We start from the raw sequence: 20,346 nt of genomic DNA, 5'->3' as shown, positions 1-20,346 counted from the left end.
AATTTTATGTGAAGACCTGAACTATTCAGGAGAGAACAAGCCTTGATGAAAAACCGAGTGCTACGGTGTCCCGATCTTCCTTTTTATGGATGAGACCGCATATCGGCTTATGAGACTCTTGTCACGTGGCACTATCTTATTGTGATATCTCATAACTTACTTTAAATGATTATTGTGTTACATCAATAATTGAATTAAAAATCATAATAAAATTATATCCATCACAAATTTTAAAATTTGAAGGTAAATAGAAAATTCATTTAATTAAATAATTTTTTTTTCATAATTTAAATTTAAATAAAATAATAAAATCTTATAAATTAATCCAATGAAATTTAAATTTAAATAAAAAAAATCACTTAATCAAGTAGAATTGAAATATAATTTAAATGTTAAAAGATATTTTTAATTAATTTAAAATTAAATAACATATTAATATAATTAAATAACTAAATTAAAATTTCTAATTAATAAAAAATTGTAATTTTCAAATAATAGTAGGGTATTTTGGGAAATCCAAACATTCTCTTCCCATTTTTATATGTAATATATATATATATATATATATATATATATATATATATATATATATATATAGGTTATAAAAATGAACTTAATTAAAAAGTATTTAAGTAGAAATAGGATTAAGAATTATAAATTTACATAAACTTTATTATTAATATAAATTTTAAATTAATTAATATTCAAAATTAATCAAATTAATTATTATTATTATAAAATAATTAAATAAATTAACAAAGTTCTTATATGGTGGAAAACTTTATTTTCACTAAAAATAATTTAATTAAAATTAAATTATTTTTATAATCCTTATTTATGTGTAATCTCAAAAATATTAAAGTTAATAAAATTATATATAGTAATGATAAAAATAACATAAATGAATTAGTAATATAAATTTGAATTATATTAAATTAATATTTAATTAAATAATTGCTATTTGGTGAAATTTTTATATTATGACGTTTTAGTTTTCCATAAATAGAGCTAAATTTATTAATATTATCAGTATTTATTTTAATAACTTTTTATAACAGTTAATTTTAAAGAAAAAAAATATTTCTATTTTATTTTTATTTATTTTACAAAACCGAATCAGAAGAATTATTGAAGTAATATTTTCTTTTAATTTATTTGTTTTTTTATCTGAACTTTTTTTTAGTGACATATTTAAATATTTGCCATTAAAAATACTATTATTTTTATAATTTTTTTAAATACAAAATTTTAAAATTTAATGAGTTATTTTTTAGATTTTATTTAAGATTAATAATAAATTTTAATTATATATAATTTAAATATTAAAATGATTCTTCAACCAATTTAAATTTAAATAAAATATCAATATAATTTTTTTTAAAAATAAATAATGAAACCAATCAAATGTAAGATTTTAAACAAAACTAAAATAAAATAAGTTTGTATTTATCTAATATGTGCAAGGGTAAAAATGGATATATGGTTTTTTTTTTTTCTAAAAGTAAAATATTCATTGAAAAATGTTTAAAAGCCCACCGATAAAATATGGCTTCTCAACTCCACTCGGTCTAATATTAATAGATATATTCACCCAAACTAAAGCAATGAAACCCTAACCTTAATTGGTAACCAGACCCAACCTTAAAAAATATGAGAACCCAAGAAGCTAGCCGCCATGCACCTTTGACAAAGATAAATAATGGGCTTTCATGAGATCAATGAAAAAAAGCAACCACCTGAGCCAAGAAGATGGTCCATGCTAGCCTAAAAAGATAACACCACACAGAAAACCAAACAACAAGGCACATGAAACTCTAACATTAAGAAGGAGGAAGCAAGGCTACAACCAAAAACCTCATAACCTCCGTAAGCATGTACTAACTTCCAAAGGATGAGAGATAAAGAGTTTCAAAACGTAGTGCTCATCCATATCTAATTGTATGGATTGGCCATGACATACACAAAAAGGAAAAAAAGCCTCCGCTTATAGTGTAAAAAAGTTTGAAAGGCATTTTTCGATAAATACCATAAAAATTTTTTAAAACACATAAAAACGACTTGAAATTGAGATTCAGTCATCATCGGTATAAACAAATAATATATATTAGTCTTGCAAAATTAATAGATTGTCTATAAAAAAAAAACCTTTCAGTAAATACTGATCTACCACAAAAAATAAAGATATATTAAAATTATTTATGCATAATTTACCCAGAAGTAGTGTAAAGATAAACTTATTCCTGGAATAAGTGAAGGTAAACTCTTCCTGGGGCTGAAAGTTCAACAAGAAAGACAGGCTTCCGCCTCAAAAAAGAAAAGAAAAAGACAAAGGGGAGAAATCTATCTCTACTAAAAAAGAAGAGAGAATTAGTATAGCTTCTAATTTTTCACATTTATATACAGTATAGGTTACATAATTATAGATATCCTAGATTATTATTATTATTATTAGTATAGTTAATAAAGTTTGGTTAAATTAATAAATTATTTTTTTAAATTTTTTCAAAATTTTTTTGAAGAAGAGCTAAAAGAGAGTTTTTCTAAAAAAGTTATATTTTTGAAAATTTTATTAAAATGAATAAATTTTTTTAATGACTTCTAACTTCTAAGCGTCCACATTAAGAAGAAGACTTATTTATTATTGTTTGTTAATTTTTAATAATAATATTAAATATTTATTTTTAATGTTTTAAAAGGTCGAGGAAAATGGGCATTTGTATATTGGAGTCTTGCTTAGCACTCGCTCCAAATTTCTCCTAAGGCAACAAAGAGATTCACCATCTCAGGTGGATCAGACAGATCCAGCGAAATCCCAAAAGAGGTTTGGATCTCTATATTCGTACTTAAATTTATCAATCTAACCATCCAATTGTAAATCCATTCATAGCTGTCTTTGTAAGTCTAATACTTTCTCTCCCTCTTTCTCTCTCTGATCTCATTTTCTTTGTTCAATTTGGATCCACCTTCCTCTACCACATAATCTGACTTTGCATTTTATTTTGGTCCCTGTCTCTTTTTATTATTGTGGAATTTGTGTAATAGATCTTCTAATTTTTGTGGAATCCACTCTTTTCTTTTTTCAATTTTTTTTTGTAAGTTAGTATAATTTTTCTTAATTTCCTCTCGGTTGCTGTTATCGAAATGTAGGTGCGAGTAATTTTCTCCTGGGTGTCGTTTGATCGTGGTCTGTAATTTGAAGTGGCTGCAGGTTCTTAGTGCAGGCTAGGTGGTGGCAACACACGACTACTATCTGCGGTTACATCTATGTTTGGAGGTCAAGTGATAGCGCCTAGCAATAGTCCACATTTGAGGAAGTCTGGTAGCCGACCTGTTGTCCTTGATCTTGGTAGAACAAGATTATAAGCCTTTTTTTTTAATGTATTGGATGTCCATTGTTTTCTTTTATTTATTTATTTACGTTTGTGTTGGTTGGTTTTTAATTTTGGAGCTAATGCTTGTGGACTATTTGTCAGTTGGTGACCAAGGAAATGGTGCAGAGGAGGGTTTTCTGCATTCAATGGAGTCGAATGATTTGAAGAGTACTGTTACACCAATAAGCACTGTTGCAATAATGCCTTCTCCAGTATTGTTATGGAGATTCAAGGTTTTGATGTCAATGATGTACTGTTATCTATGTTTTCTTCTATAATATTTATTATACTGTTTGCTTTACCATATACTTATTAAATTTATGCCAAAATCTTTTGTTGTCTGACTAAGGATTAAGGTGCCAGATTACTGATATTCTGTGGATGCGGCTTCACTATCCCCATCCATTTCTCTTAAGACAGATTGATTTTAGTTTAATGGCTGCAATATAATTTTTATTTGTTGCACCGTTTTCTCCCCTTCCATTTTCTGGGGGAAATATTAAGCTGTCGGAATATAAGGAAAGGACAAATTCCCAAATCGGCTAGGCAAAGAAAATATAAATGGCATCTAAAGTGTGGCAAACCAAACCCAAATGGCTTGGGCCATATTGGTGACGAGGATTCAAGTTTCAACTGTATAAGTTGAATGCTAGCTATTGTTCCACTGCAGCTAGTAATATGTGCTCTCCCTAATTATGGCACATCGTATTCTGTTTGTAACTCTAAATTTCACACCTATCTTTAGCCTTTTTCTTTAGTATCTATATTTTGATCGTACTAAAGCAGTTTAATTTCCAGGTACTATTGTTTTTTCTTTGGGGTTTCATTTGCTGCAAGGTGAGCAGATATCTAGTCATTTGTTCTGCGTGTTTATTATTACTTGCGCATCAAATATTTTAGATTTGATGGCAGCATAGATGACATTTTAAATACAATGTAAATTCATCTTGTATCTCCTTAATGGAATAATGGATGCATATGAAATTGCAGATTGGATGGGATTCTGTCATGAGAATGAGTGTGGATTTACGAGACCTTTTTCTCTATGAGGCATTTTTATATTACAATCCTCTTCTTCTTGTGGTTAGTAATGGTTTTCTATTGGGGATGACTGGATGAGACCAATTTGATCTGATTCTTATATTCTTTTTCATTGTGTAGTGAGATTTTTTTTCCTGGTTTTCATATTGCAGACTATGATGGTTTGGCTTTGGGGAGTTAATTTATGGGTTTTTGCACAATCTACCATCAATTACGCAAAAATTTTTGATCTTGACCAAAATCATCTTACCCACAGAGAAATATGGAAGGTTTGTATTTTATAACTCTATAGTAGAACACATTACTTTTCTCTGTGATGCACCCTTATTTTCCAATATTGCCACATTGTTATGCTATCTTACCTTGCTTTTAAAACCTTTTTTGTTTGTTATTTAGGTAATATGTTACAGAGGTTGCAGTGCATCTAGTACACTTGGATTTTTATTTGGAATATTGTTGCACTTGATTAACCTTTTTGTTCTAACTCCTACAAAGTAATTTCATTATTGGTCCTTGTGCACAAGTTGAAATGAAGGATATACAATTTAAACTTATTAAATGTTCATCACTCATGTATCCAAACTTTTAGCTGGATATTGTAATGAGTTCCATTTTATATTCTGTTTCGGATGGGTTTCTTTGAAATTTATTGCGACAATGGGAATTTTTGAGTATTGAAATGGAATTTCTCTGAAATAAGGATGATTGTGTTGAACTTTCTAACATTATTTTATTTATAAATTTTAGTCATGCCTACAAATAAATTGTTTACAAAAACTGGGAAAGCGAAAGGGAAAGACACTTGGATAGGCAAGTGCGGCAAGGATCATAGTTGTTTATCTATCATGACTCTGCATTTTTAATTAGATGCTGGAACCTGGAAACGGTTTGCTGTTTAAGCTTGATGAATAAAAAAAACTAGTAAAATTGTGAATGCTATTCTGAATATTTATTTATAACAAGATTTACTATAGCAAAATGTCTATTTTCAAGAGAGATAAGCTTGTTTTGTATTTGTTGTAGAATAATTCTCTTTTCTTTGTACTTATATACTTTTGGGGTAAACCTTTTTTTCTCATTGTGTACTTGCATAGGTAACTGTCTGTTTTGATATCCTCAGGTTTCCACATGGATGACTATCATTGTCCCAACTAGCATGACTGCATATCTCTACCTTTATTCTCATGGAGAAGTATCATTGGCTGCATCACAACCAGTGTAATAGATGCTCTTATTTCATTGTTGACTTATGCTAAGTCTCTGGTTACACTGTTATGCTTCCACAAATGAAAAGCTTAAGACAAACATTTTTTTAATGCTTGATGAGGATTTTTTTTTGGTTTTTTTCTTGCATAAGTTTAGGATTTTAGTTAATACTATTTGTTATATGGGAAAACCGAAATATGAATAATTGATTTATTAAATTCATGGTTGGTTTCATGATACAATGTTACTATTTTAATATGTATTGCTATTGCCACTTCACAATTGCAAAAGAGTGAAAATACTAGCATATTGAATTGGGAATTTCATACAAAAGCTGCATTTAAATGAGTGGGACAAAGAAAACGGCTGCACAGTCTAAGCTTAGTGTGAAATAGACAAGACAAAAGTCAAATAAATACTTTATGATTGCTACTTGATATTTCTGAGATTAGATTAATGACGTGACCGGAACGAGACTATGCTGCAAGAGAGAAAATGTGAGGCGGTGGTGAGTGCCCATGGCAGCCACTCCAATGCTCAAGTCAATACCTTGAAGAATAGAGAATGTAATGGACTACTTAGAGGTTGAGTCGTATTAAAGATAGCGTACCTTTGCCTCTGGGATTGTTCCCCTTTTATACTGTAAGAAAATGGAGATAAATATAATATTTTCTAAAAATCTGTCGATGATGTGGCCAGTTGTTTGATAATAGACATCGCCCGCTAATAGGTTGGTAATTTTGTGACCACAGGCGAAATGGGAATGTGCCTAACAACGGTAACTCAATGCCAAGACTCGACCTATCAGGGGAGGGCGAGTCTTAACGATAATATGAGTGTTAAAGTGCCTGGATCTCCCTTTTCTGTGGTGGGACTGCGCTTCCCACCTGTCTGATCCTTGCCACATAGCTCATGTCTTGTGGTGACAGCTCATAACTTATTGGGCGGATATTATGTAATATCAGAGGTCCCCTTATTGGTCTTCAACTCTTCAAATTCGAAGAGGACATCTCTTATCGAGGTCCAAGATATGTGGCCCCCCAAGATTGTTTTCTTGCTACTCACTTCGCTTCGCCTACTGCTCCTTTTGACGACTATTGCAATGTTTATCATGCCGCATTTAATGCCTACCATCGGAAGCATCTTTATAAAGGTTTATTGTCTTCTCCAAGCATCATTCTTATGCAACTTTTACAGAGGAACTCATTGTATGACTCCCTTTTCGTTTCTGTTAAGGTCTTTACCTTGTTTAACGGTAAATTTGTTGCCCCTTTTTTTAAATATGGATAGGAATTCCTCTTTCTCCCTCCCTTAGCGGGGCTTCTATTTTCAGCTCCTCTTTTGATGGCCCCATCCGAGTGCCGGTTCCCATTGCTCCATTGAGGGAGGCCTTCGAGAACGAAGGTGTTTCTCTTAGTGATATCACGCCTGTCTTTTCAGATAGCGACGTGGATCATTTGTATGACACCTATCACATTCATTGGGATTTTTTCTGAATTTTTGCTCTTTCTCCCCGCATTCGTGCTAATGATTTGATTTCTGCTGGCGACACTATCATCTTCTTTGAGGAGTAGTTGAAGCCGAGTCTCTATTTCTCGTTAGACCCCTTCTTTGTGAAGGTACTTTGGTTTCACAAACTTTCTGTTGCTTAGCTTCACTCTAACGGTTGGAGAATCTTGGTGGTCTTTCGGTTTATATATTTTAATAATCACATTGAACTGAGCGGAGTGCTTTTCTCCTAGTTATACTAACTGGGTACCCATAAAAATGAGTTCTGGTACTTTAGCAGTTGCAAGTACTTGAACATCTGTGATCAGATGCCTTCTTCTTTGAAACGGTATAAAAATAAGTTTTTTGTCATTCGATATTGTTCGCCGGTTTGGGCACTTTCAAACTAGCTGGCATTATTGAGTAGAGTTGAAGAAGAATAGGGTCCGTCCGAGGAGAGAGGAAGATGAGGCTTTAGCTTCTCTTATGACGATGGCTAAAGCCTTGAGAAAGATTGATATTACTCGGGCGGTAAGGAACCCCATCTTGTTCTGGCAGAGCCGTCAAACCCACACTTTTCACTCGTCCATCTTTCCCGAAAGCACACCCCTATCTCGGGATAATGGTACTTCTCTTTTCATCCTTTTTGTTTTTGAACTGACTTTCTTATTTATTTTTCCTTTTGTTTATAGATATGGTTGGATCAAGCAGATTCGCCGAGGTGGTACGTGCTACTCGAAAGGGCAAGGCTGTTGCTACTGGGGTTGCTAGTTTTCCTGCCAAACGTGCTCGACCTTCGGAGGAGGTGATTGTACTTTGACAAGTTTCAAGTTGATCATGACGCGATCCTTACCTCTAACTTGGGCCTAGAGAGTTGTGCTAAATCCGCCAAGGATCAAGTAGACTTGTTGCAGTGCCAGGTCTTGGAGTTGCAGGATCAAGCTGAGGAGGCTTAGGTTGCCTCAATTAGGGTAGCGGAGCTCGAGGTGACTCCAGGGTACAGTGGCCCAAGGTAGAGAGATGTTTGTTCAGGGCCAAGATTTTATGAAAGAGTTGATGAAACGTTTTTCTTCTAAGAATTTCTCCTGGATTGATGACATTCTCCCAAGGAAGAAAATGGGAGTGGAGGGGAGTGTGCTGAAGATGTACCATCTGTTTGGATTTTTCCTGAAAATGTCAATGTAACGGAAACTCGAGCACATGAGGTTGATGACCCTGCCCTTTATAACTTTTCCTATTTTTTAATGATAATGTTGCCTTTATTTTCGTTAAGCATTTATATGTTCTGCGTATATTATTATTTTTTTTTGAGGAAAAGTTTGTTCAAGGGGCGAACATCCGCCTAATCGGTGGCCTATTTTGTGGCCATGAAATAAGAGATTTAGTGAGTTTCTAAAATGGAACTAACGCCCAAACATGAGGTTGGTGGATACCCGTGGCCTATTTTGGTGAAAGCTACCTTGTGGCTTTGATTCGTAGGACTAGCGCCCGAGTGGTCTAGCGCCCGAGTGGTCTAGGAGAAACCGCCTTGTGATCTGGCCTGGCGAAAACTGTCTTTTAGCCTTGATTCGTGGGACCATCGCCCGAGTGATTTGGCGAAAATCGCGTAATGGCCTGGTCTGGTGAAAACTGCCTCGTGGCTTTGATTTGCGGGACCATCGCCTGAGTGATCTGGCGGAAACCGCCTTGTGACCTAGCCTGCCGAAAACTGCCTTGTGGCCTTGATTCGCAGGACCAATGCCTGAGTAGTCTATTGTTCCAAAGAACATACATATGAAAACACTTCGTTTGCTTTATTATTAAAAGTATATGCTTTATTTACATATAAGGGTACCAAAACTCTTATGAGATTTCAGGTGGATGACCCTCATGGGTGAATGTTTCCTAAGACCTTCAAAAGTTCCCTATCTTTCTGGTAATTATGTTTGTAATTTGCCTATGCCTTGCCAGGTCCTTTGGTTATCACATGTATGGCTCCTACAGGTTCTTTGTGTGGAGTTGTCTCAGGGTTTGTCTCCTCGGGCTCTGATCTTTGTGCTTCTTTTCCTTTTCTCGTGAATTTTTTGAGGGTGTCATCCCTTATAAGCCTTTCAATCTCGTCCTTTAATTGTTGACATTCTTCCATTGTGTGGCCATGATATTCATGGAAGCGACAATACTTAGTCCTGTCTCATTTTTCCGTCTTCTCGGGATTGAGCTTGGCCGACCACCTGATTTCTTTATTGTTTTTCCTAATCCACATCAAGATACGAGTTTGTGAGTCACTTAGCGGAGTGCAGTTCTTATACTTACTCTATTCGTCTTTCTTTCGCGCGAGATGGGATAGCTCCTGTGATCTCCTTCATGGGTTCGTCTCTCAGGCTTTTGACTTACCTTTTGATTTGCCTTCTTGTCTTCTTTTAGTATTTGAACATCATCATCCAATATGATATATTTCTGGCCCTTGTCTATCAACTGTTGATACGTCGCAACTGGATTTTTAATTAAGGAATCTATGAACTTAAGTTCCTTTCTTCGATGCCTCACATGCTATCTCATTATTCAACTCTTCCACCTATGTGGCTTCAGCATTGAAACTGGAAATAAAACCCCTTAAAGACTATCTCTTTGGCGGATCTTTTGCTGGTCCGAGGAAAGCTTTTTGGAGGGTTTGCAGCTAATAAATCTGGATTTGAATATCGTAGTAAACTGTGTAAAGTTTTGGATTAAATATGGGCTTGTGTTAATACCGTTTCTAAGCTAAATTTATGAGTGTTGACGGAAACACTCGGCATAACACAAAATTATTTACATCCTGAAACTGCATGGTCGTTCTGAAAATGGCCAAATGACTTCTGGGGTCCGCCGTTCCATCATACTTGTCTAAGTTGCGCAATTTGAACTTGGTGGAAAAGGTTTTCGCTAGAATTTCTTCCGAAAGAGGTGTGAAACCGTTTAAACTGAGATCCTCTTCCTGTTCTTTTTGGTATCTTTGTATGACCCATAATAGCTTCCAGTCTACTCCTTTCGAAGTCTCATCTGATTCATCTTTAGATTCAGACCTTCCTTTATGCTGCAATTTGGCCGCTTTCGTCTAGGCCCTTGGGGTGTCTACAGAGGCTTCGTCCTTCTTCCAGGGTCCATTTTAGATGCTTTTTCCCGAGGCTTATACTGCCGAGAGTAGCCTGCAGCCTTTGAATATACTAGAGTATCTATTTGTTGTTTAAATTATTAAGATCTGCTTCGTTGATGACTAAGGGTTTGTTTTCCCGGTCCTCTAGGGCAGAGGAAACGATGACTCCCTCGTTGGTAGCGATATTGACAGCAGCTGTAGGACTTTTGGCCATTTTGAGTGAGGGCAAACGATTAGGGAACCTGTCGTGATCCAAAAGAATGTTTAATGGATTTTTTGACAATGGAACCAAATGATATTGCTGAGATTAGATTGATGATGTAGCCGGGGCGAGACTATGCTGCGATTGACTAGAACCCGCAAGAGAGAAAACGTGAGATAGTGGTGGGCCACTTTGTCGCTCAAGTCAATACCTTGAAGAATAGAAAGAATGTAATGAACTACTTAGAGCTTGAGTGGTATTAGAGCTAGCGTATCTTTGCTTTTGGAATTCTTTTCCTTTTATATTATAAGAAGATGGAGATAAATATAGTGTTTCCTAAAAATCTGATGATGACGTGGTCAACTGCTTGATAATGGACATCGTCAGCTAATAGGTTGGTGATCCCGGGATCACAGGCGAAATGGGAATGTGCTAACAACGATAACTCTGTGCAAACATTCGGCCTATCAGGGGAGGGCGAGCCTTGACGATAATCCGAGCTCCAAGCGTTAAAAGTGTCTGAGTCTCCCTTCTCTGTGGCGGGATTGCGCTTCCCACTTGTCTAATCCTTGCCACATGGCCTCTGTCTTTTGGTGATGGCTCATAACTTATTTGGTGGATGTCATGTAACATCAGTACTATACCTTTATCTTGTGTATTTTTTTCTCTTGTTTAAATTTACTGAAGAAAAGAGCGCAAAATAGCAAAACTAAATAATAATTAACTATGAGGCATGAATTTCAGAATTATAATTTTTAAAATTTTACGCCTATTTGAGATTTATACCCAAAGCTACAAATGCAAATGCTTTGTACACTTGGTCACCCTTTTTCTGCAGCCATATTTGAGAAGAGGAAATATTGATGTCAAATTATTTAAAATTTTTGTCAGTTTTAGATTTTAATTGTTTGTACTTAATTTTATTACTTTAATATTTATTTTAATTTTCATATGTTAACTTGTAAATTTTTAAAAAATGAATGCTGGTTAAATTTCATGTAGTTACATAATGTTATTCTTGTAAAGCTAGGCCATGGTTGTTCATCACTTTTTGGAAGTACAAGAAATTACTGTTGGAACACGACGAAAATCATATTCTTGTCTTGTCCTAGTATGGGCCAAACACAAGACAATGAGGATATGTCTTATCCTGTTCTGTCATGACAGCAAATCCATAAAGGAGTTGATTTATTATATGTGCATGATCTTGAGAAGCATTTCCTGAGAAAATTGTTATTTATCTTCCAAAAGCTTCTTATTTTGTGCTTTGCTATATTGTAATCTGAAACATAATCTTCTCCCCCTTTTTGAATAAACATTTTAAATGTTTAAGAGTATGTATGTGGACTCTAGAAATATTGCAACTACATTTGAGTTCTTAATTTTGAAGCAGATACGGTTGCAAATTTAACTAGAATTGGAGATAGCATAAATTTTTTATGGGAAAAATTTTCAAATAGTGTATGGTTGATTTTTAATGAAAAATATGATATTCTATTCCAAATACTATGTTCTTTTGTTTTGTTTTTTTTTTTGTATACTTATCCTTGACTGGGGTTCGAACTAGCTCTCGGTTCTAGAGGCGACCCTAGTACCAATGGGCTAAAGCCAAGTGTGTTTATATAATTGTATATGATCATGTATTATGTGGATAATAGTATACCCCTTCTTTTCTTTTTGATCATTGTTATGACATTGGAAATGCATTCAGTTAATACTCTCTTTATTGCAGGTCCTTTTGTACTTGGCTGTTGTGATGGTTTTGATATTCCCCTTTGATATCTTTCATTTGTCTTCCCGCTACTACTTTTTAAGGACTCTTTGGCGGATAGTTTTCCCACTACAGGCAAGTGTCGTTATTTTCCTATTGCGGTTCATCCATTCACTTAGTTAACTTTCTGACCTGTTGAGTGCTTTTCTGAATAGACTAATCAGACCTGAAAGTTTTAGTGAATAATAAGGATAAATTCATGTTTCATCTTTCAAATCATACATAAATTTATGTCTTCATAGCACTTTTCTTATTTGTGGATTCTGGCTGGTTTTTGATATAGATTCTAATTGGGTCAAGCATATAATAATTAGGTAATTTGTTCTTAAACAAACAAGTATATATATATGTAATCCCTGACTTTTACCGCTATTATACTTCTAGTCTCAGTATTTTGGAAAATATATTATTTAATCCCTAACATTTGGTTCCAACAACAACTAAGTCATTCCTTCCATTTTTATTCAATTTGGCTGTTGTTCATAGTGAAAAGATGAAAATACCCTTGTCCTCCCCTATCCCTGTCACCATCTCCTTTTGCTTCTCTCTCTCTCTCTCTCTCTCTTATCTACAACCAAATGTCCAGGGAAAACAAGTTCCAACAGAACAAATCAATACAGAATCTGCAAGTAGAAAAGGAAAAAAAAACAAATCTCTATGTTCAATTACAAATTTTCAACAGGAAAGCTTATAAAATCGACAGATTACAGCTAAAATCAATATGATGCTTCTCAATGTTCCAAACTCGAAAGCAGGTCATCTAAGATTCCAATCAAGAATCCATTTTATTTAGCACAACTGAACACATGCTTCCATGATTCCAGTCTGGGATCTAAGGATTGGCGACACATGTAACAGCTCCTGTCCACTAGAAATCTCCCAATTGTTGAGCTCCCACTGGATGCTGAAAAACTAGGATTTCCATGCCAGTGCCAGCGGCTTTTCAAGTCTGCAATGAAGAGAGGAGAGACAACAGAGAACAAACAACCAGATGACGAAATACTCTCACCAGACAACTCACCTCTGGATAGAAACTGTTCAGCTGAAGATGAGGCAGCAGAAAACCCTCCCCATAGTCCACTATTAATGATGCCAATGCTGGCGATCTTAGCACAGCTCTCATAGCAGCTGCTACACCAATAATGATGATTTCAGTGATTAAGGGAAAAAAAGAAAGATCTAAACAAAACAGAACCTATCTTGTCAAAGCACTTCTATTCTTTGATGTTGATGGTTCATGAGCTCAGATTGGCATTTGAAAGGGAAGGAAGAGAGGGAGTGACACGTGTAGAAAGACAGGTGGAGGTGAGTCTTTGCATGATGGAGTTAGGGTAAGATAAGGGGAGCTGAGGGTAGAAACAGCAACTATTAAATTATTCTCTTTTATAAGGCTACATTTTAGTCCCTTAACTAACATCTAACTTGATAAAAAATTGATGAGAGGACGTAATTATTAAGGGATCATAAACTATTTTCTGAAATACAGGGATGAAAGTGCTAATAATGATAAAACTCAAGGACTATATATTGTAATAAAATTACCCTTTATACACACACACACACACATTCATATACATATACATAGAAGAAAAAGCTGTATGAAATTATGATGCGCAAACATACATTTGCAATGAAAACTGCCAAGAGTTCTGCAAACAAGGTGTCCGAATTCATGAGGGTCAGTTTGGCTGGCAGGACATATCACATGATTATGCTTGTGTCCTGTAATGGTTTCTGGAAAATCTACTATTAAGTCACAAGGCCATTAGTTTGTGGTGCAAATTAGCTATTAGATCCCATGAATTCTCTAAGAGGCAGAGTGCTGTAGCATGTGCTAGATTGGACCAATAGATGCACTCCGTGGGAGAAGAATTATCCTGTGATTATTATTGTTATTACAAGTATGTGTCATTTAGTCAAGCTTTACAGCATTACATTTAATTCAAAGATTATCATTGTTACAGGCAATCACATTTTCTGACTTTTTTTTGGCTGATATCTTGACCTCCATGTCAAAGGTATGCATCCTATAACCTAATCATAGCCATTTTGTTTGTTAATGCTTACTCATGCATGTGATGTTGCAAGTACAATTATGTCCATCTTCCTACCTCTTTTGAATTTAAACCTTGTGTGACGCATCTGCTGTAACTAAGAACTAAAATTTTTTTGTTTCTTCTGTTAACTTGAAGACAATTCCAGATATTGCCTCAGATGGTTCAAAAATGGTATTTCTTTACTGAAATTCAACTGAGTAGTGGTTCTAGTTGTTGAACCATTTTTATAGGTTTGAAAATTTCTTAATGCTGGAAAAACAGCATTTGAAGTGCCTGATAGCATTAAGGTTTCTATCTGGTTTTTGTGATGAACACAATTTTTTTTTAATTCCATGTTCTGATTGGAGTCAGCTAAATGCTTTTCAATGCCTAATCTCTGTATAATAGATCAGTTTTCTATTATTTGTATTATTCAAAGGCTTATTGGAGAGATTCTCATAGAATAAGCTTTAGCTATTGTAATTCAGCAACTACCAATGTTGCTTTTCAAGGTGATAAATTGTGGCATGGGTCTTGAAATTTTTGTAAATGTCAATTTTGTGCCAGGTATTTTCAGATTTGGAGCGTTCTGCATGTCGAATGGTACATCGACAGGTTAGTGTTCTGTTGTTGTGCATAGTTAAGAGCCATTCAAAGTGTATTTCCTGCATATTCTTGAAAAATCAGTGTTTATACATAGACGTAGGTGGTACTATTTGAGAAGTAAGATGCTCCTCTTACATCATTTCATTTGCAAAAACTTTTTATGTGCAATCAGAGGCAAAGTGATGCAGAGAACGAGACCAGATTTAGAAATTATTTTGATTTAATTTTTTTATAAATCTTATTGATCTAATTTTTTATCATAAAATTAGAAATTTAGGTTTTTTATTGTCTGAAGAAATTTATTTAGGAAGTATTATATTTTTTTTTATTTAGAGAATTCTATTTTTATTATCAAGTATTGAAAGAGTTTTATTAGGTTTTAATATTTTTTTAGTTAGTGTTGGTTGTATATTCCTAGTTAAACTAGTTAGATTGGTTTAATGGGCAAATTTCGCTCGTTGTCCTCGAACTTAAACTACATTTGGTGTGACGCAATTAAAGATGTAATGTAATTATGATCACATTGCAAATTTGATTACTTTGTTTGGTAATCTACAAAAAATTATATAATGTATTGATAATTACATAATGTAATCAATAACTATTTAAATAATATAATGCTCATTAAATATACAAATAAATATAATCACGAATACTTGTTCTAATTTATTAATTTATTATTAACCCCGCTGCCCCGTTGCCACCACCACCATGGAATCAACGGAACGACTGTTATGTAGGGGGATTTTAGGGGGCCGTTAGTCGTATCACTGTTATTTACAAGCCACCCACAACGTGTTGGTATAATAGCCGTTATGCAACGCTAACTATCCACCGTTACTATTACCACCTAACTGCTGCTATCACTAATCATCACAATAATTGCCACTAATTCTTACTACTGTAAATAAATTTAGTACTAAATAAAAAACTTTCATTGTATTACATAGCTCATATTTTATTTGCAACCAAACATAGGGAATGCTATGAGCATTCGGTCAATTCGGTTCTGAACCGAATTGAAATCGGAAAACCGAAATACTAAAATTTAGGCACCGAAAATCGAAAGTACAGAGAAACTGAATCGAACTGATTGGGTTCTGAACTGAACTGAAATCAGAAAACTGAAATACTAAAATTTAGGCAAAGAAACTGAATCGAAAGTACAGAGAAACCGAATCGAACTGATTCGGTTCGATGAAACTCAATAATGATAACCAGGAGAAATGATCTTCTCACATCTACGATCATATACTAAATTTCTCAAAACCAAATCTAAAACCAAACCCACAACCCCCAAATTTCTTGAAACAATCAACAAAAATACAATCAAATTCTACAATCACAATAACAATCAAATGCACATGCAAAAGCTTACAATTTGCAGCAAACCTTACAAAGTGGAAAGCATGAAACAGAAAACCCAATCTTAGGGCAAACAATAAAACCTCAAAACATTAAATACAAACCTCAAAAATTAACAAATAAATAAATAAATTCATTCCTTACAAAAATTAACTAAAAACCCAATTCTAGAAAAAGACCCAATCTTAGAGATAGAGGAATCACAAGAATTGGCAAGGATTGAAGATATCAACCATTGGTTGCATTGTTGGCCATGGACAATTAGATCTCTTGAAACAATAGTCGCTGTCAAGTCGTGATTTCAGCTTGTTGTGGAGGAAGAGTGAGGAAGTGAGAGAGATGAGTGAAATGGGTGAAGCCTCGGAAAAAAAAAAAAAAAAAAAAGAAGAAATGGGTGAAGCCTTGAAGGAGTGAAAGATAGAAGAGACACGATAGGTGGGGGTGGCTGAAAGTGAAGATGAAAAAGAGAGTTACTGATAGGTGGGGGTGGCTGAAAGTGAAGATGAAAAAGAGAGTTACTGCATTAGGGTTACATGTATACATATATATACACGCAAATTGGTCGGTTTGGTTTTCTACTTGATTTCGGAACCAAACCGAAAATCAAATTGTTTATAAATTAATAACCGAACTAAACAGAATGGATCAAATAACCAAACCGATCGGTTTGGTTTAGTTCGGTTTTCAGTTTTAAACCAAAAATTGTTCAGCCCTAACCAAACATGGTAATGTAATGACAATTGCATTATATTATATTACATCTGATATGATTGATTGCATGACATTGCATTACGTGATTACTAAAACAGCATGGTCCTTAAACTTCAATTGTAACATAAAATCCCCTTAGCATTAATTTAAATGACACTAAAACCTTTTGCTAATAGTACCTCTGATAACTAGTTTGTAGGTAAACAAATGATGTGGTGTTCTATGTTCACATCTTTCTCTCTCTCTCTCTCTCTCTCTCTCTCTCACACACACACACACACACACACACACACACACACACACACAAACGCACAGAGATAGAAAGACACATTCCTCCTTTTTCTCGTCCCTCTCTCTACCATACTAGACTATCATTTCTCTCTCTGTTCTTTCCCCTTTCATATCATCGTTTGTCTCTACCTCTCTTGGCCTTTGCAACTCATTTACAAAAATTCACCCCCATAGTCAAGAAGAGATTAAATCCCATAATTAGATTCATTTGTCACCTCAAATACAAATCAAATATAAGCACAATCAATCATCAAAAAAGCGAAAATACATGGATGTAATATTTGTTAATCTCATTCACCCAAGGAATATAGTTCAGGGAGGAGAAACAAGAAAACTTTGTTAGAGTTCAAATAAATTAATACAACAATCTCATTTGAGATTCAATAAAAATGTGATAATAAAAATAAACAATTTAAAACTCATCATAATGTTGAAATAGTGAATTTTATCATCTATAATTGATGCGGAACATCAATAATTCTCAAAAATCAACTAAGAATCACAAAGTTTCAACAGAAACCAACTTTTCCAATTTTAAAGTACAAAACTGAAATCAAAGCTATAACCTCAAGTGCCTTTCCATAAATTCAAAAGGTGTTTTTTAACCAATTCAATAAATGCTTTTACCTTTGGCTGCATGGCATCCCAAGTTCCCAACCATTGGTTCTCTGCCAAATTTGATATGATACCTTTATTGAATTCTGCACTCTTAAATAATGGCTTTTCAATGGAACTTCCTACTTGTATGAATGTGGTTTGCTATAAATTGTGATCTATGCTTCTATCTTACGGGTACATTTTTGTCTATGGATGAAGGTTGCCACCATTGCATGGTTTGAAGCTGATTCCGTTTGCGGCAGTCACTCCATTGCAATTCCTTTAGTCCTTGTTTCACCTTACATTTTTCGATTGTTCCAATGCCTTCGACAATACAAGGATACTAGGGAGAAAACATCTCTTTTTAATGGTACAATGAAATTCTCACCTCTCCCCATTCCCCCTCAAAATTATTCGATACAACCATTGTATGTACAATAGTTAAATGTTGACTATTGTTTATGATGGGATTTACATTGGACTCCATCATGATCGACAACTATAATAAACTGTCGTGTATCTCTCCCCCTCCCCTTGTTTTTTTGTACATTTTAAAACATCTTCTTCATTTCTTTTACTTTTTCAAATACTTCTTTCTAAATACATCAGAAAAATTGTTTTCTTTGTGCAAAATAGTACAATGATAGCTTTGGTGCACTGTCTGAAATGACCTGTAATGATCCATTGCTTATGACTAGTTCAGTTCAGTTTCTGACAGTGGCTATTGCTCAACCTCCTCTCAAGGATTGTCATCTTGTCACTCTGATACAGCTTTTTGGTTCTCCTTTTATTTATTTATTTATTTTTGAAGTTCCTGGATATTTGTTCATTGTCAAGTGTTACAAGCTATGATCTACAATTTCAGCTCCATATTTAGTTTTTGCAGTAAGATTTGTTGCCTGTGTACTGCAATAATTTCATTTTCTAATGGTTTCAGCATTAAAGTATTCAACTGCGGTGCCAGTTATTTTTCTTTCAGCCCTTAAATATCACGTCTTCCCTGATAAATGGACAAATTTTTATCGGCCCCTGTGGCTTCTATCAAGTGTTTTGAACTCATTGTACTCGTTCTACTGGGATGTGACTCGGGATTGGGACTTGAGGTATGTTATTTGCTTTTGTACTGTTTCACAATCATAGTTTAAGAACTGTCACTTTTCCCCTTGATCTCAGAACCAGAGAAGGCCATTGCCTAGTCTGGTTCCACTTAAGCTGTCTGCTAATCACCTCAACATAGACACTCTTAAAATGAATCCTAGGAAGTCTCTAAATAATCCTTGCATCTTCAACAAAATTTCATTTATTAATCTCTTTTTTTCTTTTGCCAGCTGCTTCACACGGATTTTCAAATTCAACAAAACAAGTCTTTGCTCATACCTGCTATATGGACGAAAATGGGTAAGAATTTACATTTGCTGTAGGATCCATACCACAGTCAGTGGTCCTTGATTTACAATAAGGTTCCTCGGATAGCTGACTTGTCTAGTTAAACCACAATCTCTTGTTTTGACGCCTGAATCCAGTCATCTATGAGGCCAGGGCAATCAAACGAAAATTATCTGCTAAAGTCATGTCCATTTTCTTGTAGCATTAAGTTCAATTTTCAAAATTTAATTTGATTTGATTTGATTTGAACTCTGGACTAACCAATTAATCAATTTAACCTTCCAGGTAGTTTCGTTTCTCTTATAATTATATAAACTTGGAGTTGCAGGTATATTTTTGGGTGATTGGAAGCAATTTGATCTTGCGTTGCACGTGGACATACAAGCTGTCTGCCCATCTCCGTCATAATTACCTCACTGTGTTCACAATCACTGCCTTGGAGATGATCCGCCGTTTCCAGTGGGTTTTCTTCCGTGTTGAAAATGAGTGGAATAAAATGAGTTCCAAGTCAAATCTTCAGCTTTCCATGAATGACAGCTCAACTGAGGAAGCCAAGTTACTTGCTTCCATTGACCATAATGTATAGATTATAGACGACTAGCAATTATGTCTTACGCTCATCAAGGAGGTTTCGAACAATGCCTCCATATTTTTTTGCGGAGAAGTGCTTATTCATTGCTTTTTTTAATTTTTCAATTTATAAAATTTTTTTGTTCATATACGAAAAGGCTGTTCAACATTTACAAAGCTAATAGATACGTATCTAATCTTAATCATGCTCAGAGTCCTGATAAGTTTCCATTGATGTTCACTTTTGTCAAAACCCTTTGAAACAAAGGGTTAAGGTCCTTAAAGAAAGTGTTGTGCACTGGGTTTGAATCTGTGCTTTTTTAGATTTTTCCGCAGGATATTTGGGAACATTACTATGTTGTGTTTATGGGATTCGATTTGGCTTATGAAGGATACTTTACCACTTGGGCTTCAGAGGCTGAAAATTTCCTGAGGGGTTACATCAAACAGCAACTCTTTTATTTTTGACAGAACCGTTTGGTTTCGCAGTCTTTGCTTTACTTTCTGGTTTGTTAGGGCAAGGTACACCACTTATTTCTTGAATTGTTATTGTCCAAACAGTTCCAATCCTCGTTCCTATGTCATCCCCACGT

The 20,346-nt window shown here is 34.5% G+C and overlaps 1 protein-coding gene across 7 annotated transcripts; it reads left to right on the top strand.

The window, feature by feature from the left end:
* Positions 1-2,670: 2,670 nt before the first annotated feature.
* LOC110629346 (SPX and EXS domain-containing protein 1) lies at positions 2,671-19,959 on the top strand. 7 transcript variants are annotated; one of them, XM_021776264.2, is made up of 14 exons: positions 2,671-2,821; positions 3,148-3,319; positions 3,474-3,604; positions 4,170-4,208; positions 4,362-4,454; positions 4,565-4,681; positions 5,533-5,628; positions 12,153-12,266; positions 14,156-14,209; positions 14,795-14,842; positions 18,017-18,167; positions 18,735-18,900; positions 19,126-19,195; positions 19,512-19,959. In XM_021776264.2, the coding sequence occupies exons 2-14, from the start codon at positions 3,265-3,267 to the stop codon at positions 19,767-19,769; spliced, it is 1,392 nt and encodes a 463-aa protein (XP_021631956.1). In that variant the 5' UTR covers positions 2,671-2,821; positions 3,148-3,264; the 3' UTR covers positions 19,770-19,959. The 7 variants fall into 7 exon arrangements, with proteins under 7 accessions (XP_021631956.1, XP_021631954.1, XP_043805885.1 ...); XM_021776262.2 differs by having other exon boundaries at positions 3,148-3,346; XM_043949949.1 differs by having other exon boundaries at positions 2,686-2,821; positions 3,209-3,319.
* Positions 19,960-20,346: the final 387 nt, after the last annotated feature.

Source organism: Manihot esculenta, chromosome 13 (genome assembly GCF_001659605.2).
Source record: "Manihot esculenta cultivar AM560-2 chromosome 13, M.esculenta_v8, whole genome shotgun sequence".
Lineage (NCBI taxonomy): Eukaryota > Viridiplantae > Streptophyta > Magnoliopsida > Malpighiales > Euphorbiaceae > Manihot > Manihot esculenta.
Note: the sequence above shows the minus strand (reverse complement) of the source record. Positions and strands in the feature narration are given on the sequence as shown.